The sequence below is a fragment of the Coffea arabica genome, chromosome 3c, assembly GCF_036785885.1.
Source record: "Coffea arabica cultivar ET-39 chromosome 3c, Coffea Arabica ET-39 HiFi, whole genome shotgun sequence".
NCBI lineage: Eukaryota > Viridiplantae > Streptophyta > Magnoliopsida > Gentianales > Rubiaceae > Coffea > Coffea arabica.
In genome coordinates, this window is record NC_092314.1 from 5017430 (window position 1) to 5045126 (window position 27697).

General features: G+C 35.4%; 3 protein-coding genes and 1 long non-coding RNA gene across 6 annotated transcripts; all 4 read left to right on the forward strand.

Moving 5' to 3' along the window:
• The first annotated feature begins 3418 nt into the window (after positions 1-3418).
• Positions 3419-5041, forward strand: LOC113733702 (F-box/LRR-repeat protein At3g58900-like). Its single transcript, XM_027259895.2, has one exon. The coding sequence runs from the start codon at positions 3419-3421 to the stop codon at positions 5039-5041; it is 1623 nt and encodes a 540-aa protein (XP_027115696.2).
• A 3714-nt stretch (positions 5042-8755) lies between these two features.
• On the forward strand, positions 8756-11387 carry LOC113735277 (F-box/LRR-repeat protein At3g59190). 2 transcript variants are annotated; one of them, XR_003459560.2, is made up of 2 exons: positions 8756-10981; positions 11196-11387. XR_003459560.2 is itself a non-coding variant. In XM_027262301.2 (2 exons), exons 1-2 carry the CDS (start codon positions 9107-9109, stop codon positions 11236-11238), a joined length of 1737 nt encoding a protein of 578 aa, XP_027118102.1. In that variant the 5' UTR covers positions 8756-9106; the 3' UTR covers positions 11239-11387. The 2 variants fall into 2 exon arrangements, 1 of the variants encoding a protein (XP_027118102.1); XM_027262301.2 differs by having other exon boundaries at positions 8756-10800.
• A 6592-nt stretch (positions 11388-17979) lies between these two features.
• LOC140038179 (probable FBD-associated F-box protein At1g32375) lies at positions 17980-19695 on the forward strand. The gene has a single exon (XM_072083279.1). It carries the CDS (start codon positions 17980-17982, stop codon positions 19693-19695), a length of 1716 nt encoding a protein of 571 aa, XP_071939380.1.
• Positions 19696-22763: 3068 nt separating this feature from the next.
• On the forward strand, positions 22764-24425 carry LOC140038024 (uncharacterized). 2 transcript variants are annotated; one of them, XR_011841834.1, is made up of 3 exons: positions 22770-23161; positions 23695-23828; positions 24003-24425. It is a non-coding gene; the product is annotated as an uncharacterized lncRNA (long non-coding RNA). The 2 variants fall into 2 exon arrangements; XR_011841833.1 differs by having other exon boundaries at positions 22764-23161; positions 23695-24425.
• The last annotated feature ends 3272 nt before the right edge of the window (positions 24426-27697 follow it).

Sequence of the window (27697 nt, forward strand, 5' to 3'; positions counted from 1 at the left end):
TTGACTTCACCTAATAATGGCATGCAATGTAAGTGCTGATTCCATAAAAACTATTGGCTTTGTAGTTATATAAACAAAAATATTTTGATCATTTTGAATAAAATCTCAAGTACTTTGCTAAGGCTCGAAAATGTGTTGAATAGTATCTAACTTTCTGTACTGTTCAACAATTACGGTAACATTAGACATAGGATGAGCTTAACATGCGGACCTATAACATAATCATTGCGTTCTGTTGCAAATTACAAAATAGATGGAGGATTAATATGTCTAAAAGACATACAAGAATAAAATGATGAATCTAATAAACTGAGACGTGCAGGACTTTTTTCTGTGTCGCATTTCATTTGCTTTCAAGTGAATTTTTAACTCTGATGTATATTATTCTCAGTGTTCAGTGAAATTATGGTGACTAACGAATGCTTTTCATGGTGGACAATTTCATTCTTGTGCAGATCAAAGTGAAAGGTCTTGGCCATTGCAATTCAGAATCAGGTGGCATATATATCAGATGCTTTTTGTAATTTTGGAGCTGAAGTTCGGTTTCTGCTTTTTTGTAAATTTTAGAAGGTAGAATTTTTTGGATTTCACATCTGATATCAAAGATCTTGGTTCAAGAAATTGATCCTAGGGTATCTGAGAATATTGCAGAATTGACCCGACTACAAGGTTAGTTGTGGGTGTTTTGCATTATCAGACTTGAGAGCATATGAAAAAGTCAGTTGATCAAAACCACAAGGTTGTGTCATGGAGTATCTAGTTGGTGAGGATTGGATCATAGAATTGGTCTCAGAATTGTCATATTGATTGGAATTATGAAGACAGAGATCGATCGAAGAAGAATTCTGACTGTCTATTAAATTGTGACGAAGTGAGTTATCAATGAATAACATCAAATTGTGCAACAAAAACAATCTATCTAGGTGCCCGGAATATGGCAATAAGAAAAGTGTTTGATTTTTAGCAATGTCATGTCTCAAAAAAGTTTTCTACCCTTAATTCCAGACTCCTAATTAACATAGACTCTATATACGAAGTAACTTGCTAAATATTTTAATTTTGTACTGATCAATGGGGTAATATCTATTGAGAGTACTATTGCCAAAAATTCATAACTACAAAATGACAAAAATGATCATTAAATTATTTAATTCTTTATTTTTTATCACTGCACTTTTTATTTAGCCAAATAGTCATCCAATTATTTAAACATGCAATTTGGGACCAACAAGTATACATTTTCATTAGTTGAATGATGAAAAAAAAGTAGATTTTTACTAGTGGAGTGACCCGAAATATACTTATTCATTAATTAAGTGACTATTTTATCTAAATAAAAAGTTTAACAACCAAAACATGAAATTTGAAATAGTTTGGTGACGTGCGTGTGCATAGTTGACAACAAATTTTTATTTAACCAAAATAGTCATCCAACTATCTATTCTTGCATGTGCATAATTGACCAAATTTTGGCTATACGTAATCTATACTCACTTCATTTCTTTTTTTTTTTTTTTTCAGTGTAGTCTTTTCAAGTTGCAAATTATGTTGTTTTTGTATCGTAATTCCAATAAAGAAAACTGATTTAGTTGCTTCCGAAAATAAAAAAAAAAGGGAAAAAAACCAACAACTCAACCAGCAATAGCCTAAGTTTATAGGATTGATTGACCGATTGAAATAATAACACAATTACATATACTATATGCTTGATTGACCGACTAAAACAAAGATGCTAAATACATGTATATATAATATACAGGTCAATGGGTAGGGTTTGGATCACTTTGATCCAGATCCAAACCCAGACCTAGACTCAAACCCAAAAATAAATCCAAATTCAGACCCTTCTAAATTTGGATATTTAATGGGTATTCGTTGTATTTTCGTAAACACACTAAAATAAAAATGTATTAAAATATATATATTTAAAAAAATATAAACACCATCTAGTTTTTATTTTCAAATAATAAATTTAATATTCAAGAAGTTGAATGCAATATTATGAACTCAAAAAAATAACTGCTATCGACTACTTCTATGTATTTTTAAAACGTTAATTGTATCTACGTCAAATCTTTCATTTATTTGTCTTTACTTTTTCTCCTTTTTTCTAAAAAAATTTGTACTAATTACAATAATAATTGAATGAAAACAATCATGAAGTCTTACTATATTCGATCCAATAACCATAGAATACTAGAATATGTTATAAATTTATTAATATATATATACATACACACACACACACACACACACACACACATATATATATATATATAATTTAATTATATATATATGGATTTAGGTAAGATCTAGTATAGATTTGTATTTGGATATGGATCATAGAAAACCAGACCCTATCCAAATCCATAACTCTTTTATAAGGATGACAATCGGATAAAAAATGAGTTGGCGGATCAGGTCAAGACCCGAGTATAATAAAAGAACGGCTGATTTGCACACGACCTGCCAATCCGCAGCGAGTCAACATGCTTGACCCGAACACGAAATTTTCAGATTGACGGGTCACCTGAATGATTCGATATGAGCCGAAATATAATTTTAATTTACTAATCTACTGCTGTAATTTCTAATAGAACTAATTCCACACAAGACTAATTACATAATCAAATAATAAAGGCTCTAATGAAACAATCCCAAGTTAGATCTAGAGTAAATTAAAACACCACAAGAGTAGAAAATAATGTAATACTTCATCTATCCAAACATAACAACTCCAACTTCACGCAAGCCAAACAAATTCAATTAGAACAATCAAACAAACAACTACTAGCCAAAAACAAATTTAAAGTCAATACATTACAATGCACATGAAACAGATAAAAATACCTGTTTAGACAAATTTTTTTAATTTATTAACTTATTTTTATTTCCTAAACGGGTTAATGGGTCAACTCGTTTCTGACCTGGATTTGACTTGTTTTCTTTTCGGGTTTATTGGGTTCGCCCTGATTCTGATTCGAATCCACGAAACCTAAATCCAAATTTATTAATTTCGTATTCTGTTTTTACGTCGTGTCGAAAATTATTATCCCTCCTCTTCTACAGAGTTTGGGTCTAGGTAGGGTTTAGGTTTGAGAAATAAAATTCAAACCCTATCCAATTACATTGGATCATGGTTGAATTTGGGTAACACCCAATCCATTAACATACCTAATGTATATTGTTCCTATGGGATGTTTAAAACAGAACTGGATTCGGATGCGAGGTCGTCTTAATTTTTTTCCTTTAGTTTTCAAAGTCGTTTACAAAAAGCGTCTGCCTTCCAAATCCTGATCGACGTTGTCTACCAACATCCTCTCTTACAAGTTTTTTCTTTTTCAAGAATTAGTGGTTCGATAAAGTACCCTTTTGCGTTTCTCAATCCCAATTTTCCTCGGTTTTGCTGAAACCAACAATGGAGAAGACGGCAAAGAAGGCACAGGCAGAAGGCAGCGAAGATGATGGCATATCAAAATTACCAGAAGATATTATGCAATACATACTTTCAAATTTCCTAACACCAAAAGAAGCAGCCCAAACAAGGCTATTGTCCAAGGCATGGTGGAGTGCGTGGCATACATCCCCAGTTGTGTGTTTTTGCGAACCAAACTTCGGTAAGAGCTCCAATCCTGAATTTTGCAGAGCCATGTTCTTGAATTTTGTGAATAAGGTCTTGCTGAATTATCGTGAGCATAACCATAGGATACAAACTTTCAAGCTTCAGATGATATTTAACACCGAGTCCGCTCAACTTGTTGATGAATGGATGAAGATTGCTATTGAGAAAGGATTGAGAAAACTTGAGCTCAGAACTTATGAGAAGTCATATATTTTACCTAGTATAACCCTTGAATCTAGATCCCTTGAAGAATTGGTTCTATACAACTGCAAGTTTGAGCAGAAGCAAGTAATAAAACATATAATGTGTCGAAGTCTTAGAAGACTAGATCTTGAAAATGTGTTTTTAGTTGATGAAGTATTGGAGAATATCATCTTAAACTGTAGGTTGATTGAAAATTTGAATATTCATCACTGTGACGGCTTGAGAAACATTACAGTAAAAGACCTCAAAAAACTCAAAGAATTTTCTGTTATCTATGATGGGGAACAGAATGTTCAAGTTTATTCACCAAATTTAGAATCCTTTACTTGTCAGAGAGGTTCATGGTATTGTCAGTCAATCCGAGGGAGGCTTAGGTTGTTCGCTACTCAAAATTTGAAACTCCTAGTATTAAATGGTATTTGCATCACTGACGAGTTTTTCTTGGGCCTTGGAAACGTGTTTCCGCACATTGAAGAATTGAAAGTCAGCAATTCTAATGATACACATAGGATCAAGATATCTAGTCAGTCCCTCAGGAAGATGGAGTTGATTTGTAACGAGAAATTAGAGGAGGTGCAAGTTGATGCACCAAAGATTGTTCAGTTTGTATACGTGGGCAGCAGCATTCCCCGTGTATCTATCACCAGTGCTCCCTTAAGTCATTTGGAATCAAGAATTGGAGTAAATTGCAACAACAACGTGAACAATTCCTGGTTTTTTAAACTAAAGGAGATGTTAACCAACTTGGGACAATCAAAAGTTTTTCTGGGGATATCTATTCGTGCAGATGTAACAGTTAATCTTAATGAGATTAGAGATGGTCCAACCAATCCTACACCTGAAATTGAAGAATTATCTGTAGAAGTTGTTTCGTATTGTGCATCTAAACAGACTACTGCTGCAGCACTGCTAGACGCATGTTTTTGGAGCTTTCGTCCTAAAATCATACTCCAGGAGTGGTGTTTTCGTGGAACTATTTACTTCACACAGTTCCTCCTCGAGCTGCTGATGATTAGCAGAAATCAAGACCATCTGAATTTGTTGGAAACCACGTTTTGGCTGAAAAATCTAAAAGATGTCAAAGTTGTTGTGATGAAGAGGTCTGGGCTAAACGATGAGTGGCAGCCTGAGCTTTCAGACTGGAAGCCCTTACTTTATTCATGTGACGATGGTGGTTTCAACACAGCAGTTCATTTCAATTTAGAATGGTGGTGAAAATATATACAGTTTGGTCTCGATTAGGATTCAGGGTTTTATGTGATTAGTAAGTTTAGATTACGTTTTTCACTTTAGCAATCTAGTCAGTCTATCAGGAAAATACAGTTGATTGATAACGAGAAATTAGAGGAATTGCAAGTTGATGCTCCAAATGTTATTGTGCTTGAATACACAGGCTCGAGCATCCCGCATGTAATTTTTACCCCTCTCTCATGTCCTTGGGAATTTAGAATTAGTCTAAATTGCCATAATGCGATCGACAATCCATGGTTGTTTAGTTTAAATTAAAGGAGATGTTAACAAGCTTGAGGAACTCAAAATTTTTTTTCTGGGGATTACTTGTTTTGCATCTGCAAAAGTTGATCTCGATGAGATTTAAGATGGTCCAATGGATCCTAGACTTGAAATTGAAGAGTTATCTATAAAATTTTCTCAACGGCAAGGACGGAAGGTTTCTGCAGCTTTTCTAGATGGATGGATGCGGTGCTTTTGTCCTCCAATCATACAACAGGAGTGGTGTTTTCTTGGAACTATTCATTTCACACAGTTCCTCCTCGAGTTTCTGATGATCAGAAGAAATCAAGACCATCTGAATTTGCAAGAAACTAAAAAGCTTTGGCTGAAAGATCTGAAAGATGTCAAAGTTGCAATCTTGAAGAAGAGTATATTAGATGATGAGTGGCAGCCTGAGCTTTTGGACTCGAAGACTTTGCTGCATTCACCCGACTCTGGTGATTTCCACACAGCAATTCGCTTTGATTTAGAATGGCGGTGAAAATCTTTGCAGTTGGAACTGGTGCTAATGCAATTCAGGGCTTACCTGACTAGGAGATGTAAACTAATATGTTATACTTTAGCTATCTGCAGTGGGATGAACTTTTTCTTGGAACGAACATTTTCTATGGTATGATCTTTTTTGTTCGGCCTTTTCTGTCTAGATTCTAATTTCCTTAAAGGACATTGAAGATTTCAGGTTTCATGACAGTTATACTGATGGAATGCTGGGATTAGTCAGCCCCGTAAGCTTTACTAAAGGGGAATTCATCTTTGGACAATGGTTATTGACCTTTTGCCTATCCCCTGTTTCACCTCTTCCATCTTAGTCGTAATTGTTTTTATTCTAACATGTTACCTAAATTGCATCTTAGACCATTTTCATTGATTCGCTAATGATTCTACTTTCCTAAAAGATGCAAATTTAATTTCTTGAAAAATTATTTGCTTACTCAAAAGAATTGTAAACATTAGAATAAAAATACCTTGTGGTGTTTCTTCTTTCCAATATCCATTCCTTAGCTGTAATTTTTTTTGGTTAGGAATTTTTTTTGAAAGTCTAATCTTAATCAGGCAATGAATATATCAAAGCAAGCAACAAATATATGCATTAAACACCAGTAACCTTTTTGCATGTTTTTAGGAGCTGTGTACAAAACCATGGGAAAACTCTGGCCAGCTGAAGTTACGAAATTTTGCACTAACAATACCAAAAAAAAAGAAGTCAGACATTGAGGTTGAACAGGTTGATTATTGCAGAGTGATACATAGATTATAGCTATTTAGAGAGTCAGAATTAACTAACAAAATTGATCTAGTATTCATAATTCTCGCTCATAAAACTTAAATACAGAAGCAAAAGACTTGTGAGAAAGACATTTTCAATCTTGTCGACTGTTTGAATGTGCTTATACCATTAACTTCCCAGCAATCAGACCTGAGTTCTGCATTGGGAACTCCACGAACTTTTGACTGTTTAATTATTGGGCAAAAGAAATATATCATCTCCATCTAGATGAACCAAGTTGTTACATTATCAGGGACATTGTCTACCAGCAAGCAAGATATATAATCTCATCCTCAAAAGTGTAGGCATTGCATCAAAAAGAACTTATGGGCATGACATGAACAGTAAGTTCATGCATATATTCAAAGGTAAATTACACTTTACCCCCCGTGATTTAGTATTTTTGTACATAACCGCTCTATGATTTCAAAAACTATACTTAATCCTCTCATCGTTTGAATTAAAGTGTCAAACTAACGGAATTTGCAATCCATAGTAGTCACCTAAAATATCAAAAATACCCCTATATAAAGTTGAAAATGATTTATTAACGACAGGAGGGGTTATGTGTATGTTTTAAAAATTAAAAGAAAGTTATATGATAAAGTATTAAATCATAAGGAGATTATATGGTAAAATATAAAATCATACGGGGTTATTGCGTCATGTATATTATGTTTATATATTTTGATCATTTCAACCATTTTAATTTTTAAACAAGGGTAATTTTTATATTTTTAAAGATCCCGTTACGGATGGTTATTTCCGTCACTTTGATACTTTAATCCAAACTGTGAGGGGGTTACATATAGTTTTTAAAATTATAGGGGGTTATGTAAAAATAAATTAAACCATAAGGGGGTAAAATGTAATTTACCCTATATTCAACTGACATGTATGTATATTCACGTCCGATCAACAAAGCACTATATTCACTAAGCAAAACTTCAGATGTTTTCTCATATGCAATTTGAAGTTGTCCAACCACTTAAGAAAACATGACTAAAGCCCTGACACGAGCAAATCTGAGAGTCGAAAAGACGAGCTTCAACAGCAGCAAACCATGCTCATCTGCATTGACCGTTTCAACACACTTGATTTTGTTGAACAGGTAAACGTATACTGGTGTACAAACGAAAGTAGCAAACTGGTGTTTGTCAAAGAAGTTATCAGGCAAGTTCGAAGAAAGCAGCTTCAATTCTTTAACTTTAGACAATAAACTAGTTACGCTGTTTCTTTTAAGTGGAACCAATCAACCAAACAATAACAATATATATTTTGGAGAGAAAAAAAAAGTGATTGCAACATCGGCCCTGTTTGGAAGCCAAGTTTTTGAGCAAGTTTTTTACCTACTAGTTTTTTAACAACTTTTGCTACAGGATCCCAAAAAACTTCTCAAAAATTTTTACCTACATATTTCAAAATATCCAAAACATACAAAAAACAAAAAATTCCCTTCCTTTTTTTTTTCTTCCTCCTCCATCCCAACCCACCACCACCTCCGTCGCTGACCACCACGTCCGGCGCCATTTCCTTTTTTTTTGCCTTTCAAGCAACTGAGCATAAAGAACTGATTCTAGCAAGGATGATGCCGCTTTATGGGGGATCTCTTTCTCAGGAAGCTTCCGTTTCCTCCTCCGCACAACAGGAGCTAATTCCATGATTTTTAATGGGGAAGCGGTAGCACCTTGTCCGTGTCCACCAAAGGACACAGCACCAGAAGGCCGCGACGGGGGCTTATGAGACGGCGTCCGCCTACTACTGCCCACTGAAGTTACAGGGGTTGATGGACCAGGTGATGATACACCTGTAGCATTGGCAGTTGCAGAATTTTCATGTTGGGCATGAGCCGCCAGGGCATGGCCCAGCCCCTAAGCCTGAATGTGTTCAGATAATTGGAAATTACTAGGGAACTGGGGACCGCCGCCTTGACGTTGCATCTATTGCCTCTCTGGACAGTACAATCAAATGCAGGCAACCAAGGCCCAATTTAACTGCCGGGCAAGGGAAGAGGGAGGAGGAAGGGTAGAGGGGAGGAGAAGGGGAAAGGGAGGAGAGGGGTGGTGGGAGGTGGCATTGGAGGAGGTGTTGGTGGAGGAGCAGGTGGTGGTGCAGGAGGTGGGGCTGGTGGTGGAGTTGGGGGTGGAGCAGGCGGGAGAGTAGGACGGGAGGTGGAGTTGCTGCTGAGCGTGCGGAGGTGACGGGGAAGAAGAAGAAGAAGAAGAAAAAGAGAGGAAAGAAAAGAAAAAGGAAAGAAAGAAAAAGAAAAAGAAAGGGAAAGAGAAAAAAAAAAGAAAAGGAAAAATAAAAAATTTTCACCTTACAAAGACTTCTACAAAATTTTTTCAAAAACTTCTACAGTGTACTACAGTAAAATTTTAGACAAACTCCCAAAAAACTCAGGTTCCAAACAGGCCCCTCATCTTGCAATAAACTTTTGGCCCATTCCAACACCCCGTCGTCTGAGAAGCTTTCTTCTCAGTCCATCCATCCATCCATCCATGGCGGAAGGCAGCACAAGCGGATTATCAGAGCTCCCACAACACATTATCCATCACATCCTCTCTTACCTCTCAGCAGAAGAATCAACAAAAACGAGCTTAATATCGAAATCATGGTTAAGCGCGTGTCAAACCAGCCCAAAATTGGAATTCAATCCTCACGTCTACTTCTCCAGGAAACTCAATCCAGCTCGCTTCTGGGATTGGAGCAAAGAAAAGAGAAGGGAGAAATACGAGGAGTTCTTCCAACACGTGAAGAAAGCCCTGAAGCCGTATAGCAAACAGGGGTTACGCATAAACACGGTTAATTTCACGCTTGAAGCGACTCGCGATTCTCAGTGGAATCCACTCCTTGAGAAATGCACAAAAATAGCAGTAAAAAATGGGGTACGGAATCTTGATTTTTTTATCCCGGAATGTGATTTGCCAGCAATTGTATTTAGAGCTAAATCACTTGTTGATTTAAGTGTTAGAGAGGGTAATATTAAGCGAATGTCAGTTGGGGAAATTATATGTCCTGGGCTTAGAAAACTGTGCCTTAAATGGGTGAGTTTGGACGTGGAGATGTTTAATAATATAATTGAAAGCTGCTCTTTTATTGAGGTATTGGAAGTTTGGTATATCCAGGTGTTTGATGATTTTAAGGTGACTAAGTTGAACAACCTTAAGGAACTTACAGTTCGGTTATTCGAAAATCAGTGGGTTAAAGTTGAAGCACCAAAGCTTGAGTTGCTAACTTGCACAGATGATGAGAATTGGTTTGAGGGTGAGGATGGGGATGAGGAAGACAGATTGACTTGTGGGATTAGATTCCCTGCCTCGCACTATCAGAATCTCAAGTCTTTACTGTTTAGTGGGATTGGGATAGATGACACTTTCTTTATGGATTTGGCGTGTAAGTTCCCCAACCTTGAAGATTTAATGGTCAGATATTGCCAAGAGCTAGAAAGTATCAAGATTTCGAGTCAGTCCCTGAAAAGAATAGAGTTGATGGACAATAAAAAATTGGTAGAAGCACAGTTTGAAGTTCCCAAGATTCTAGCCTTCGAATATTCTAATGTATGCGACATCATACCCCGATTTCTTTTTGCGACTGCCTCAAGTTGTTGGACTTCTTCCATTTGTTTATGGTGCAGGGAACATGTAGATGTTTCATGGTTTGTCAAATTGAAAGAATTATTAGCAAGTTTATTTCAGTCTGAAGTTTCACTTGACATTGACTTTATATGCAGCGTAGCCTTTGATCTGAATGAGATTAGGGATATTGTCAAAATTCGTGAACCTCAAGAGGTGCAGAAGTTGACTATACATTTTGACTGGATGTTCTCTTTAGAGAAGGGATTTTCAGCTCTCGATGGTCTTTTCTGGGTTTGTCGCCCTAAATATGTAAACACAGAGTGGCATGATAGCTTAGAGAAGAATGACGCGGTGAAGTTTCTATACGAGACACTGATGTTCAGAAGAACTCAGGATCAGTTTCAGTATTCGTTGCAAAGTAAGTTCTGGCGGCATGATTTGAAGGAAGTAAACATTGAGGTCCTTGATAGATCTATATGCATGATAGGGGATAGAGTCAACTTTACGACAAAGGGGAAAAATGAGCATCAGCAAGAAGATTTGGACTGGGAGAACATTCTGAATTTGTTAAGGAATGATGGAAGCTTTGGAACGATGGTCTACTTCAAGTTACAGTGGTAAGACATGATATGCCCTAGGAAGTTAAAAGATTGAATCTGTAGAAATCGAAGTTGGAATAATGGCAGAAAGTTATGTTATAGTAATATTCTGTTAGTATGGTAATTTACTTGGGGGGCATCAATTTTGAGTTGATCTGGTTATTTCATAGTGCAGCTCGACATGCTTCTTTTGATTCAGGTACTGAGTTTTTACTGGTTCAAAAGGATGGAGAAACTTATAACTAGTGTAATAAACCATTGTGGGTATAAAGTTTTCGCCTATTGCTACATTTATTTGGGAGAGACACCTTCTTTAGAATTTGTTTTACAAAGTGCATGTGCCTTTTGACATATCATGGTTGGTTCATTTAGTTTGTCTTTGAATTCATTCCATTATTTTTTTTACATCACAGGTCGCGTGTCATGGAGAAGGATGGAGGAAATTTCGAGACTTGAAGCTGTTAGAAGAATTTGCAGTAAATCTGTTATTTATAATCATACTTATATTTGGATGTCTAGGAAGTTGAGCAAATGGTATCTAGTATTTGTCTCTTTAACTAGTCCTTGGTAACATTGGATTATAATGATCTGGAGCTTTTGATTCATTTACAAGTCTGTTTAAGTAGCTGGATGTTTGAACCACAATATGTTTGCTTTGATCAATTACTAATGCTGAGATATGAGCTTGCAACCACCGTTTTGATCAAACTGAGACAGGAAATTGAAATTTGTCTGGCAACTTCATTTGGAATACCCATTTCTTGTTGTATTCTTGTAATCATTTTGACTAGTAATAGACTGCTTCAGATCTAACCAGGACATGAAGAAACTTCATCCAAGCCACTGCTATTGCAGATCTGACCAGGACATGAAGAAACTTCACCCAAGACAGACGTTAACTATTGCAGACGACACATACATCATAGCTACTGTAGAAAGTCAAAATTGACTAACAACCTGTTCTAGTATCCATAGTTCTCAGTCATAAAATGAACTTGCAATAGTAGTTCAAAAATAACTTAAAACAGCAAAGTAAAATCTTACTCCTATAAAGAAAAGCATTTTGAAACTTATCAATTTTATTCCCAAAAGCTTAGTCATTGTGTCAAAGCGAAACTTACAGTTATATCAGAAACTTTGGGTCCTACGTATAATTCAATAATGTTGAATTACATTACAATCAACAACACATATGTTAACTTTCCATTCATAGCACTACATTCTTTTTTTTTTTTTTTTTTTTTTGTCGACGGAGTGGGTGTCCGGGTCAAGTCCGTAAAGGCGGCCCGACTAATCCCACTTCGGCCCGGCCAAGCGCCCCAACTCGACCTAGCACGTTAGATGCACGGAGAAGCCGATGTTGCTGCGGAGGTTCGACCCCAGGACCTGACTGTCCGGAGGAAGAGGCGCCAACCACCAGCCCATTCACGTGGGGGCTCATAGCACTACATTCACTAACCCAAATTCTGTATGTTCTCCTATGCAATATGAAGTTACAATATGACGTTGTCGAACCATTTACCAAATATGGAAAAAAGTCCCAATCATCCTCCAATTATTAGCCGGGTGGACTTTTGACCCTCCAATAATTAAAAGTAAACTTTTGACCCCTAATCTTAGCAATCTATCAAAAATACCAAACATTATTAGACTTTCTGTCAATTCCAGCAGTTAAGGATGATCGAAAACAACATCACGTGCACTCCACGAGGAATTGGTAGGGGCATTCTCATCCACCCACGAGAATTCATCCACTAAAAGGCAGCCAAAAAAAAAAAACCCGTAATTGAAGGAATATTTTACAGCCCCTTTTCTTTACTCCCGTGTCATCTTCAATAACAATCAAGAAGATTTCATCTTCCTCTGATGCTGCTGCTGTAAGCCAAAGGGAAGACTTCATCAGCAAAGGACCCTCTCTCTCTCTTTCAAAAACAAAAGGAAGGAAAAGGGGAAGCCAATATACAAAAGGAAAGAAATTAATTTTGCTGTTATAAGCCACAAGGAAGACTTCAGGTGTGTTTGATAAAATTGAAGTTTAAAAACTAAAATCTGAAAATCTGAAGCTCGAATTTATTAAATTATTGAATTGTTAAGTATTAAACCTAATACATTTGAATTAGGGCTGCAAACGAATCGAACCGCTCGTGAGCGGCTCGAGTCAAGCTCGAGTCGAGCTCGAGCCGGCTCGAGTCAAACTCGAGCTCAAAATATTAAACTCGTTAGCTCGCGAGCCGGCTCGCGAGCTTGGGTATATATATATATATATATATATATATATTATTTTTATTTAATAATAAAATTACGTATATTATATATATATTTTTTTTATTTTCATAGTAAAATTACGTATATATCCTTAATATTTTATTATTTATTAAGAAAAAAATATTATTTTATTTATTTTTTTAAAAATAAAATAATTATTTTTTATTTTTTTTCGAGCTCGAGCTCGAGCTCGAAATTTGCCGGCTCGTCGAGCTCAATCTTGGTAAAATTTAGTCGAGACTCGACTCGATTAGCTCAAAACTCGACTCGGTTCGGCTCGTTTTGCAGCCCTAATTTGAATACATATCACACGTAGTGTCTGTTTGATAACATAAAAAAGTACTGAAACTGAATTCATTCAGACATTCAGATGTTTTTGGTGTTTGATAAATAAAAATTTTTCTGCTGAACTTATTAAGTGGTGCTGAATTTGTATGTATTTTTTTTCAGCACAAGAATCGTAATTGAATGCTTAATTTGATAAGAATCAAGAGATTTACTTCAACTACTTTATCTTATCTACCAAATCTATTCTTGTTTGTTAATTACATTCAAAATCCTTATTTAATTAAACAACCTGACATTCTCTGTCTAATGGCTTTCTACTTCTATTTTCTCCCTATTTAATTACTTTTTTACAATTTCTCCATGCTCCTCACATCTGTTTACTCCTTATTTTTTTTCCATCTTTCTACTCTTTCATAATTTTGTCATTTTTTTCCTCCCAATTTTTTTATTGCTACCGTACTCACCGATCTCAAATTCATTATTTCCAAGGTAGATTATTTGTTGTTTTGCGCCAACATTTTTCCATTGAAGTAATTAAATTTCTATATAATTTGGTGTGAATTTAAAACTTGTTTATTGCAACTTCCTTTTGCTTATATTTGGATTTTTCTTATCAAACTCTGATTTAAAAATATATATTTGCACCGATATTTGGACTTTTCCATAACATATTTCTTCTTTTATATTACTTTGATTTAAACATAAATATTGTCATTTTCATGCCTAATAATTTTAAGCTAATTAAATCATAGGTTCTATTTTCTTTTTGGATTAAAAGATAGAAGGGCAAAATTGTACAATTTAGCTTATTAAGTATTAAGTTATAAATGTTTATCAAACAGTATAAATATGTTCAGCATTAAGATTCAGATATTCATATATCTCTTTTCAATGCTTAATATTCAGCAAATTAATTGTTTCAGTATTCAGAATTCAGATTCAGTTTTATCAAATGGAGCCGTAATAATAAGTGAATAGTTTATCACTTAATTTTGGGAGTAAGTTTTGTCTAAAAAATTCAGTACCACTTAATTAATTCAGATATTTAATTTTTTATTATCAAAAGCATATGAATATGTTAGGATCTGAATCCATTTAATTTTAGTGTTAAATTAAGTTATCAAATAGGGCCTTCATCTTCCTGCTAACCCCTCACTCTTTCTCTCTCTCAAATACACAAGGAAGAAAAAGGGGAAAGCAAAAATACAATAGGAAGGAATTTAATTGGGAAAGAAAGTCATGCCAAGTGGAAGAATCTTTAATTGGGAAGCATTCATAGTGCATGGAATCTGATCCAAAGAGGTCTATGGTAGAGAGTAGGGGATGGAAAGCATGTAAACATATGGAAGGACAGATGGGTAATGGGTTCTAAAATAGGAAAAGTGACTACAACATGCCCTCCAAATTGTCAGCTGCAGATGGTGAACCAGCTAATAAAAGAGGGAAGATGGAATAATGAAATCCTACAGCAAACTTTCAATCAAAAGGATAGAGAGCGAATATTCAGCATGCCTCTCAGCTTGTTCAAAAGACAAGACAAATTCTTCTAGAGTTTCTCAAAGTCTGGAGTCTACACAGTGAGGATAAGCCATGCAATTGCAGTGCAGGAAAGCAATAAAGACAAAAGAAAATAGAACCTGGAAGAGGAAACAAGCTGGGAAATTAGAAAGCATAGTATTTGGAAGAAACTCAGGAAATTGAGCTTAAAATACAAGTTGAAACACTTTTATCTGGAGGTGTTTACAAAATGGCTTAGCTGTTAAAGAAGCAATCCACAACTAGATAGGAAAAGGCGGCAACATATGCACAATTTGTGGAGAGGAAGTAGAAACAATGGAACACATGTTCTACCAATGCCCAATTGCCCAAATAGTATGGAAGTTAGCACCAGTAAGATGGGAAGGACTGAGAGATCTCCAAACTAACATGTGGAGATGGTGGGAGGCTGTAGCTCAGATAGGAACAAAGGAACAAGGAATGGAACAAATCAACCTGACAGCAAACATTTTATGATGGATATGGAAAGCAAGAAACAAGTCAGTGTTTGAACAGCAGAAAGGAGAAGCAAGAGACATTGTTCTGAAGACACAACAAGATTGGATTGAATTTGAATAGGTAACAGGACAGGAAACAATAGGGAAACAAGGAGAAGCAGCTCCAAACCAGACGGAACCGAGAAATGTAGCATCACAAGAAGGAACCAATGGATGCGGCTATAAATGCAAGGATGATTAGGATAGGGAAAGGAATAATTGCAAGGCATTGGACAGGAAAGATTATAAGAGCAAAAGGAGTAGTAGAAAGGAAGAGAAGAGAAGCTGTAATGGAAGAAACTTTAACCATTAGAATGGCACTCCAAATAGCAAGAGAAGCAGGTTGGAGAAAAATTGCAATCCTATTAGATTGCAAAACAGCCACTAACCAAATCAGGATCAACAATGTGTAGGATGGACATCTAGCAACCATCCTAGACGACATTGATGAATTAACACAAGGTTTTGAACAATGCATAGTTTCTTTTGTATCTAGAATAGCTAATGTAGTAAGTCATATGTTAACACATTTTGCAAAAAACTAGTTAACAACATAGAATGGGTAAATGATTTCTCAATTTGGTTAATAGAAATAGGTTGGAAGAATAAGAGGATGAATGCCCTTTTTTGTAATTAACTTTTGTACTGTCAAGTGTTAATATATAAACTAATATTGTCGTTTGCTGAAAAAAAAAGAAAGAATCTTTGGTTACTATCCTTAGATCGTTAGTTAGAGCCCATGTGTCTCGAATTTAGTTAGCGAGATGTATTCTCCCAAAACTCCATGTGTATTTGTAATCCTCCATGGCAAAAACTTTAGGTTCTCCTTGGAAATCCTCTCTCTATAAATTAAATAATACGACTATTTATTATTAAAAAATAGCAAAAATTGTAAGTGGGGTGAGCTCTTCGGAGGAGGAATTCAAAAAGGTATGCTGAGTCTTTGTATTCTTCTTCTTTGTGTGTGTGTGTGTGTGTGTGTGTGTGTGTGTGTTTTTTTCTGATTTACGTCAAATTGTGTATGGTTAATGAGATTGCATCGTATTGATCTATCTTGTACTGTCAGAGTTAGTTTACAAATGGCATAATTATCTTTAATAACTAAAACATGTTTGAGCACGTTTTTGGTTTTGTATGCAGGATTGAATACGAGTTCGTTGGACCATTTTTATGACAAGTTGAATGTCGCAGAGATGCATTCAAGGAAGGTCTCACAATTGATTAGCCAGTGCGCCAAGGTTGTTGCTGGTAGCTGCACGACATAAGATGGATCATATGCCAAGATTAAATTGGACAATCGGCAGAGACCCTTTACGAGCTGCAAACTTCAAATAGAGCAAGTGCTAAAGTCTTTATTCTGTAATTTTTTTTTTTTTTTTTTTTACATTTTTTGTTCACAATTGATTATTCCATACTCGTAACTAGTGGTTGCTTCTTATATGCCAGTAAGTTATTTTTACGTTTTGGGTTTGTTTGGATTGTAAGTTATTTGGAATATTTTTACTGTAATACTTTTTGTGATGTGATGTATGTGAAATAAAAAGATAATTCGAAAGATAAAAAAGTGTATTGAAAATTGTAATGATGATGTAAGCAAATAAAACTGGGTAAATAATGCTCAATCCAAACAAACCTTTAAGTGCTTACATGATAGAGGCATCGAATATTGTTCTTTTCTGGTGTAAATGACTTTTCGACAAAAAAAAAAAAAAAAAGAAGGAAAAAGCACAGGGACATATACACCATAAGCACTTTGTACAAAATTGCTACTAAAATGATGTACAATTGCAGTCCATTTCACGATTAGAGCTTGCAAATCATGCTGCTTGGAACCAACACTCAGTGACAGTGTTAGGATCTTGGTCATTGAATTCGAAGCAGGAAGTAGAAACGGTTTCTTAAATAGTTCACATTTTTAATTTGCCAAAAAAAATTTTTCGCTCAAATCACAAAATCTAAATTGATTTTAATATGTATGGGACTAAAAAAAATAAATGTACTAAATATACACTGTATTCAAATTGATTTACATTCTGAATACATGTATTTACAATTTATTGAAATGCATGAAATAGTTCCGAGCCAATTTCATGGTTAATGGGCATATTATACTCCTAAAATGAGATCCATTTTATTTAAAATAAATTCAATTTAAGACTGGGCATATTATACTCCTAAAATGAGGTCCATTTTATGTAAAATAAATTCAATTTAAGACTATGTATTTGTTCTAAATTTACCTTTTTGTTTTAAGCATTCTATTCTTATTCAAAAACTAAGTAATTTCATCATTTAGGGGGCAATGTGAGGGGAAGATGAGGATGTTTGTGTAGGCACGATGCTTCAATAATAGTGAGTTGAGTTTGAACTCAAAATACTACAAATATATTTTACATGGGCTGAGCTCACATAACTCAATTAGTAGGCCTGGCTTTTTTCTTTTTCTTTTTCTTTTTTTTTTTTAAAATTAAATACTATAAGCGGCCAATCTTCATCTATCGGTTATTCTATGAAAGGAGGGGACATTTGTGATCCCTAGGGCGACTCACGTCTTGCCGTCATTGGAGCCCTTAGGGTTAGTTGCTTTTAGCAGATTTCCTCTAAGAAATCCATGGCCGAGACAGTAGTCAGGAGAAGCATGGCAGATCTGCCAGAGCCCATCATACATCACATACTCTCTTATCTCTCAGGTGATCAAGCAGCTCAAACAACTGTGTTGTGCAAGGCGTGGTTGAATGCATGGCTCACTCGACCCACTCTAGTATTTAGCAGTGCCTTCTTCTTCTCCAAGAAAAAGAAAAGGACAAAAGAAATTTGTTGGCATCCGCCGGATAGGGATGAGATCAGGGAATATAACAACTTCGCCAAATACGTGGAAAGGAGTTTCGATAGGTACCATAAACAGAAGACAAGTATAGACACGATTGAGCTGGAGATCGATAAAGGTGTGTTTGACTGGAAGCCGGTTATCAGGAGATGCATTCAAGTTGCTGCGGAAGACAGCGTGAAAAACCTCAAACTCTCACTCTGCGATAGTGAGTTACCTGAAATTCTTTTTTTTGAAGCTAAATCACTAGTAGATTTAACTCTTAGCCAGGTCAAGTTGGTTGAGCGATCAACTGAGAAAATTAAACCGCTTGATCGTCTCAAGAGGCTGTCTCTTAACTATGTAGAGTTCTATGATGTGCCGTTTGAGAGCCTAATATCATGCTGCCAATTGGTTGAAATCTTGGAAATTAGTTACTGCAAAAATGGCAACGATTCTGATCAATATTTTAAGGTGGCAGGACAAAATGCTCTCAAGGAGTTGATTGCCGTGTTATCACATCCTCAAACACTAATCTTGTGTGAGGCACCAAGTCTTGAATCACTTACTTGTAAGTCTGACGGCAAACATGGTCAGTATCCTTGCTTCCTTAATTTGCATTCATCTCAATATGAGAATCTCAAGAGTTTGTTGCTATCTGGTGTTGGCATTGGTGACGCTTTTTTTGTCAACTTGGCACATGATTTTCCACACCTTGAAAGTTTGTCTGTCCAATATTGCCAAGATTTGAGGAACATCAAAATCTCGAGTCCCTCCCTTAAAAGAATACAGTTGGTGCGGAATTGGGGTTTGAGAAAGGCACAATTTGATGTTCCGAGTATCATAAAATTTGAGTATGATGACCGAAAATGCAGGATCATACCCGAGTTCTCTTTCGCAGCTGCTTCAAGTCGTTGGGTTTCTTGCTTTACTATATGCACGGAGGAAGATGCGGGCAATTCATGTTTCCTCCAATTGAAGAAACTGGTCGCCAGTTTAGCTCAGTCTGCAGTTTCACTCAAACTCATGTTTAGACGGAATGAAGCATTCAATTTGGGGGAGGCTACAAAGGATGCAGGATTTGACGAACCTCAAGTGGTGCAGGAACTGTTTTCCAAGTCCATAGATTGGAACTTCCGTGTTTCATCTGCATATTCAATGTTGGATGTTATTTTTTGGGTGTGTCGTCCAAAAGCCATAGTGGATTATTGGATTGACAGGCCTAGGTACAATGAGAGGTTGCACTCTCTGTACACGAAGCTTATGTTCAGAAAAAATCATGAACAATTTCACAATTCTCAACAAATGAAGTTTTGGCAGAGCGATCTAAGGGAAGTAAAAGTAGAGATCTTTCATCGTTGCGTAATTCAATCGGAGCTCGGCTTGGACTTTATTTTAGTTGGACAAGGAGAGCAGTTGGAGGAAACTCTAGATTGTAAGGATTTTCTGAGTTTTCTAAGAACTCGTGCACCCAACTGGGGAATGATGATTAAATTCAATTTGGATTGGGAGACCAACTGACCAGCAATCCAGCATCTGGGATATCCGATGAAGCAAAATCATCAAAAAGTTCGTGCTTGAAGTTTGAAGAGTTGGCTTTTGATTTATAAGGTACTAAATATTTCGTGTTTGTATTACTATCTCATCTCAATCAGTCAATACAATTATGCTGCAGATTGAGTCTGGTATACGAATTGATCATCCCCAATAATATATGTAAAATGAAGTGAACCTGTAAATGCAATATGGCACGAGATAGTTAGTCCTGCTTGGTGAATTGGAAATTATACCCCAAATGACAAGGAAGAAAAGAGATTACTAGGATCACAGAAGCTGCATGGAGGTATAAAACCATAGTGATCTAAGTGGTTTTGAACGTGATATGCATTCAATTATGTATGAAAAATTGATTGTTTGATTATACATCTCGGCGTGTTAGGTGTGTTTCGCGATAATTGTAATTTTCCTTGCAAGTGTTTCGCGATAATTATAATACATGCTTTGTTACATTCCATCATATTGATCATTCTTGATTTCTCTTGTATTGTTAGAATTAGTTGCCGAATCAAATATATATTTGAGCGTGTTGTTGTGTTTCTTTGTAGGATGAATTTTCATATGACAAGTTGAACGTCAAAGAGATGTATTCAAGCAAGTTCCAGATTGTTGAAGGATATTGTCTCAGACTTGAATTTCCATTATTCCAAAATTCTTGATGATGGCTGCAAAACATATAGTCTTCCCAGGTAGATTTTGTGCCAAGAGTTAGTTGATCCGTCACCTTCTTGCTCCTTAATTATCAATTTGAAAATAAAATTTAGACTTTATGGTTTTAATTTGTACTATTCATTCAGAAACCTGAAAAATGATCGAGTAAGTATCAAAGTTTTTGTTATGCAATTTGGGTTTTTTCCCCTTCTGTTAAAAAAAATTAGTTTTTCTATGCTCGTAATTGGTGTATGCTTTTTCTGTGCCAATAACGTAAATTAATTGCTTATAATATGGATGTATTATTCTTTTCCTCTGAAAAATGTGATCAAAATCATTTTTGAACCAAAAAAAGAACATAGAGACCATAAGCACTTACTATATTATTATTGGTACCTAAATATTGTACAATTGCCATATGCCAAGATAAATCATAAATGTGTACACGTATGTGTGAACCTAAAAAATGTTACAATTATTGAGAAAAATAAGAGAAACAAAGGACAAGAGTTTATTTCCTTGTAAAATTCATAATATGAAATTGCTCTATTTATAGAGTTCAAAACAATTCCACTAACTATCCCAATAACTCCATTAACTCCACTAGCTACTCCACTAATTCCACTAACACTAATTCCACTAACTCCATTAATTAGGTAAAACAAAATAAACAAACATGATTAATTAACAATAGTAAATATTTCCAACAAAAAAAATTGTGTATGTATGAAGATAAATACTGAACATTCACTCTATTTGTAAGACAAAATTTTCATGGTTACTGCTTCCAAATTGTGCAGCACTAAACCAGCATTGTCTACCACCAAAACAAAACAAAAAAAAAACAAAAAGAAAAATCGCGTGCACGCACACACACACGCATCATCGGAGAATTGAGAATCAATGCAAGAAAAGTCATTCAAATAAATTTTCTGAAATCTGTGCTTGAAGAGATGAAGGCATGGTATCTTGCTGAGTTTTAGGGTCTGTTTGGTTGGAAGTAAAATATTTTCCTTGGGAAAATATTTTCCGTGGAAGTAATTTTCCATGAAAATCATTTCCCTTTCATCATTTTCAGGTGTTTGGTTAGTTTATTGAAAATATTTTCTTACTTCATTTTTCTGGTGTTTGTTTAACTTTTGAAATATTTTCACTTTTATCTCTATCTTTACTTTTTACACATTATAACTACATACTTCTTTCCATGCAAAATAAGAAAATTTATCTCATTGTTTAACTTTAAAAAATCTTGGAGAAATGTATATATGAATAAAAAATATCTCCTTAAACAATAAACAAATTGCTGGTCATTTAGTGTCAAATATCAATCACATGCAATGCTTATTGTGACATATATCTTGCACTCTCACTGTTGAAAGTTTCTTTAGAAAAGAATGTCCCTATTATACATAATTAATTACTAGCATAGGATGAACAGGATGAGGTTTTTTTTTTATTTTGAATATAATAGGGGGAGGGTTGGGTTGGGTTGGGTGGTACGGGGGAGGGAGTGTAAGGAAGAGGTCTTGGATTCGAGTCCTCCTGTTTACACTAAAAAAAAAAAAAAAGAACATACTACAAGATGTTTTCAGTAAGTTTGGAACATACTACAGGTGGAATGCATGCATTTCGGAAAACAACTTCAGTAAGTTTGGAAGGGAAGTTGTTTTCCATAAGATGAATGAAAATATTTTACATAGGAAAATGTTTTCAGTAACTTTTGTGCAACCAAACACGGAAAATTAGGAAAATATTTTCTTGGAAAATATTTTCACCCGAAACAAACGGACCCTTAGTGCCGAAAGATATTTCGCTGGCATTTAATTTGCAGCTTCTGAAGCAAAATAGTTATCGATTGTGTGATTTCTTTCTAGTTTCGAGGAAATATAAAAATGAAAAGGATGCATCATGGAAGATTTCTTACATCTCTTTGGTTTCTTCCTAAAGGACCCAAACATTCAATCCTTCAAGATTTCAGTTTCCAGCCCAGGTCCATAACATTGCAATCAACTAAACAGTTCCCTTTCTATTTTCTTAGCAACGGTTCCATAATTTGACCACATAAAATTGTAGGAAAAAAATTTATACTTTCGATGGATGTTCTCATGCTGCTTTGGAATGAAATTTTGACTAAATTCTGCTTTGGACCATTTCTGTTGTATCCGAGCTTAGGAGCTTTTCTTTTTTTTTTTTTCCCACAGTAATATTCTTTCTGAAGAATATTCCCCTTGTAATGCGCTTCCATATTTTATTCCCATTATGAATTTTTCTTGCCATATCGTCTCCTATTTGCCATGATGAAAAATGAAAATAAGAAAGGGTCACTTATAAATGGAGAAATTGCCATTCATGATAAACGAAAACTTTGAGGGTACGTTTGGTTACCCAAGGAATTAGGGTTTAGAATTGGAATTGGATCCCCAATTCTAATTCTCGTGTTTGGATCCTACCTTTCGTATAGAATTAGAATTGAATCGCAATTCCAAATCGATCGAATTCCATGGTTCCAATTTTTTGGCTGGACCAAAGAATTCCAATTCCAATTCCACGGCCAGATTCTCGTTGGGTCAACACGCGGACTTTAAATGGGTCAAAACTCAAAAACGGGTCAACTATAAAGCTAGATTAAGGAAACAAAGCTAGCTTCTTCCTCTGTCTGCATTAGCAAATCGCCATCTGCTCCAGCGTTCTCTGTCGCTGCCGCCGCCGCGCCTTCTCCTTGTCCCAGCATCTCTGCCGTAACCCCTACAAGCCTTTCCTCCCTCTGCCGCAACATCGAGTGGGTGAAATTTACAGATTGAGTTATATTTTGGTCTCCTTTCTTTCATTTCCTATTAATCTTGAATTGTGCCTCCTGCTTTTACCTTTGCCGCCGCTTCCATTGCCATCACCACCACCACCGTCGCGTCCTCTCGTCCTCACTCTCCTTCCGCTCCTTCAATTCTCAATTCTCGACAATTTTAGGGTTTATGATGTTATATTCATTTTTAAATTTTTGCCGATCAAAGATTGATTTTTTTTTGTTGTTCCTCTGATAATGTTTGCCATTAATGTTATAAATTTGCTACTGTTTTTTTGCTTCTAATTCAACATTTGGACGAGGATAGAAAAAAAGGTAGCACTTTGTTGCCCTGTTCTTCTAGATTTAACGTAACCAAGCAAAATCTTTTTTGTTTTTGATACAGTAGCAACCAGGTTTTTGTTTGAGATTTTTCCAATAGCTAATTTGGTCTTTTGAATTAATAGCTAGTTTGGCATGATTTGGTCTTTTGGCTTATCTTTTCTTATTGTTGTTGTGATTTTGAATTGCAGAATTTGGATATTGACATGGATAAAGAAGGAGACGAGCAAAAGGCAAAAAAGAAAAAAGTGGGAATGTAAAGGAGACTTGTTAGAAAATGACATGGGAGACTTGCCTTTGAGCTCTTGCCAAAAGGTGGATCAATGTATGAAGAAACATTGGAGACTTACAAATTTCATGATTAGATCTCTTTGATGCTGGAGAAGTTGCTTCTTGTATTGAATTTCTCAGTTTTAGCTGACGTTAACCACATTAATTCTTCATTCATTTGTCAATGAGCTGAATCCAGAATTATGCACCTTTTGTTGTTCTGTATCAGGGGCCTCTCCGTACTTTATTAGTTGAGGCAATCTGTCCTTACAGCGAAATTCTGCGCACCAGTCCCTACTGCAAGAAGATCTCCTCACGCAATCTTCTGAAGAAGTGATGTTGGAAATGGTGGTCAACTGCTGTGGTTTTTAGAAAAAATGCTACAAACTTTGTGAATAAGTGTTAAATCTCTTTTTGGTGTGGCCTTATGTATATTACCTGACCTCGTTTCCTTCATGTTCAAGTGTGGTGACAACTTCTACCTTAGCCGGAGAGAAACTTGTGACTCTTCCTTATGTTGAAGTGTTACTTGTCAAATACTTTACATAGGAGATAATGCAGGCAACGAAGCTTCTGTTGTTACCTGTTCTGTATTTCTTTGGATAATGTTTTTTCCTTGCATATAGTAAAGGAGCCTTATTTTGACTTTAAAGTAGCACGTGAAATATATCTAAGGCGTCTTTATCATGGAAACAACAGAGTTTATGTAGAGCAACTTCGACTCAATAAACATTGTCTTACTGTTTTATGTACAAATTTAAGAGAGCATTGTGGGTTGAGGGATACTATAAATATTACAGTTGAAGAAGCAGTTGCAATGTTTCTCTATGTTCTTGCTCATAACTTTAATAATCGCACTGTCAATTTTAATTTCATAAGATCAGGTGAGACAGTTAGTTGATACTTTAATATAGAGTAGGTTTTTAATTTTCTAAAATTTAAAGTTCCTAACTTAGAAAAAAATATCAAGGTTTTAACTTGATAAATATGTACTTTTTAAGCTAGAATATGTAATTAGTTTTTATTTAATATAATTTAATTAAGAATTTTTTTTTAGAAAAGGAACTAATTAGCTTTTTCTTTAAAACTTTAGTAACAATTAGTTAAATGCAAGAAAAAATAAATTATTAAAGGCACTAATTGGTTTTTTCCTTGAAGTTTTAGTAACAATTAGCTAAATGTTAAAAATTTACTACAGAGGAAAAAGAAAAAAGAAAAATTTTATGTAAACAAATGTTAGATGAAAACAATTCTAATTCTTAATGAATTCTTCTCCCGTCCAAACAAAGAATTTGGGATTCGAAATGAATTCTGTATCAATTCTATGCATTTCTCAAACAAAAGAATTACAATGTTTTGGAATTCCAATTCATAGTATTCTAATTCTATAGAATTTCAATTCCAATTCAATTCCAATTCTGTAAAATCAAACGCACCCTGAAGGTTTTTTATTTCAAAGTGTATGCCATCCTATCTTACCTTGGTAGTTTACTTATCATTTAAAGTAATTATTTTCGCAATATGAACCACGAAATGATCAATCCATGAGAATTGTCAAGATTAATTAAATTTTGCGCTAGGTGTTGGCAAAAAGAAAATAAAATGAAATGGTTGTAACTGGAAGAATAAAAATTCCAATGGAGCAAAAAGGAAACTAATCCTACTTGAATAGAGATTAAACACCTCATAAAAAAGGGAAGTAATTGGTTTCCATCACCCAAAAAAAAAAAAAAAATTAAGGGTTAGTAGTATCACAGATACAGCTTGGAGGAATGAAACCACATTGGTGTGGTGGTGTGATGTCTGAAGATTGATTCTTATTTACAAACTTCATATTGGCAATAATTGAGATACATTATGCAAGAGCAATCCTTTTGGTGTTGTTTATTTATTTTTATTTTTTAAAAAAAACCTTATACTTTTTGGGTGTTGCTTATTTTTGTCACTCTTTCAAATGCCAATGTTACAGTCATAACAAAGGACAAATTCTTACATATCTTCACACGAAATATTAACTACAATAATCACCTCCTAATCTGAATAATAATCAAAGGGTAACTTTAATTTTTAACTTTCTATTACCTTTTTTTTTTCCTTTTTAATTAACTACATATATAATATTTGCCAAAATCACTAATTCAAAAATAGAGATTGCAAGCTTATTTCAATTGCCCATAATCTAGTTAATTAAGCACAAAGCATAATCTTAAACCCGTTACATAAGTCAAATCAAAGCAAAATTTTAAGCCCGTTATGTAAATCAAACCAAATCTCTACATCTGCATAATATTGCGTTAAACAAAACAGTAAACTAAACATCAACAACCTAGTGTTTGACCCGATTATGTTCAAGTAATCTTTCTCAATTATTCTTGGTGACTTCAATACATCTTTAATTTATATGGCACCAAAGTGATATTCTCAAAAACTTGAGGACCCAAACATCATCCACCACATCCTTCTCTCTTACCTCTCACTGGAGGAATCGACAAGAACGAGCCTCCTGTCAAAATCATGGTTCAATCCTCATCTCCACTTCTCGAAGAAATTAAGCGAATGCAGCAGCACCGAGGAATTTCAACAGGGTATAGGCACAGGTGTTGGAGCGAAGAAAAGAAAGCGCAGAAATATGGGGAGTATTTCGAGCACGCCAAGAATACCCGGAAGCCGGACGACAGCAAGCAGGGTGAATTTTAAGCCCATTATACTAATTTTATTCTGTAAAAGCCCATAATAAGTAAACATGCAAATATAAGAGTAGCCAGGCTCTTCTCAATCTACAGTATTCCCCTAGGGCAGCTCTTTTCCTTGCAGATCAATTTTAGCCTTTAAGCCAAAAATCAAGCTTGCCGATGGCATCAATGGTAGACTTGCCAGAAGACATTATAGGTCATATTATCTCTTTCCTCTCATACAAGCAAGCAGCCAAAACAAGCGTGTTGTCTAAATCATGGCTCAATGCATGGCGGGCACGTCCCACGACCGGCTTGACGTTGGATTATAACAACTTCCGCAAGGAATTGAAAACAGAAGGTCAGGGGCGTTGGCATAAAAGAACGAAAGGGGAGGGAAAGAGAAAGTTCAGTAAATACGTCAGAAGAACCCTGAAGAGCTGCACCAAAGAAAAGACAGGCATAAAACGAGTTCAAGCTTATTGTAAGTGGTATTTTTTTTTTATTGGAATTCTCTCGTTAAGAGATGCTTGCAGGTGGCTGTCAAAAGTGGTGTGAAGAAACTCTATCTTGATATCTACGGATGTGCTTTGCCTGGACACTTCATGGCTCTTCAAATTCCAGAGATTGTTGGCAAGTCTAGTTCAATCTCAAATTTCAGTCAGCCTTGAGCTTTTGGGCAGTATTTCATTTGATTTCAATGAAATTGGAGATAATTTAACATCTCATGAACCTCAAGAGGTGCACGAATTGACTCTGGACATCCACCTGGAGTCTTTATTCTCATCTCCAGTCCTAGTGTTGGACGCCCTTTTTTGGGTTTGTCGTCCAAAAGCTATGAGGCAACACTGGGGTTTTTCGGACGCCATGTTGCCATCAATTTACAAAGAGGAAAGCAACTGACAAGCCTAAGGAAGAAAAATCATCGAAAAGGTTGTGATTTATGATTTGGCATGTGGCACAATTTTTCAGAATTTAATTGCAATGCTGTTTTACTTGATAGGATTTACATTTTTCAAATTACGAGTACTTACTTGATCAAAATTTTGATCAATCATAGTTGTAGTTTGTGCTTTTGCTTCGATTTTCTTTGATGGAATTACTCATAATGACTAATGCAAGTTGTTCCTGGAGTGACTCTTTAACTTAGAAAGTAAAACCTGGTCCCTTAGTCAATATGGCAGTCTCAAGTAGTCTAACTTTTGGTAACTCTTTTGTTCTTGCAATCTGTCCTGTGCAAATTCTAAAGACT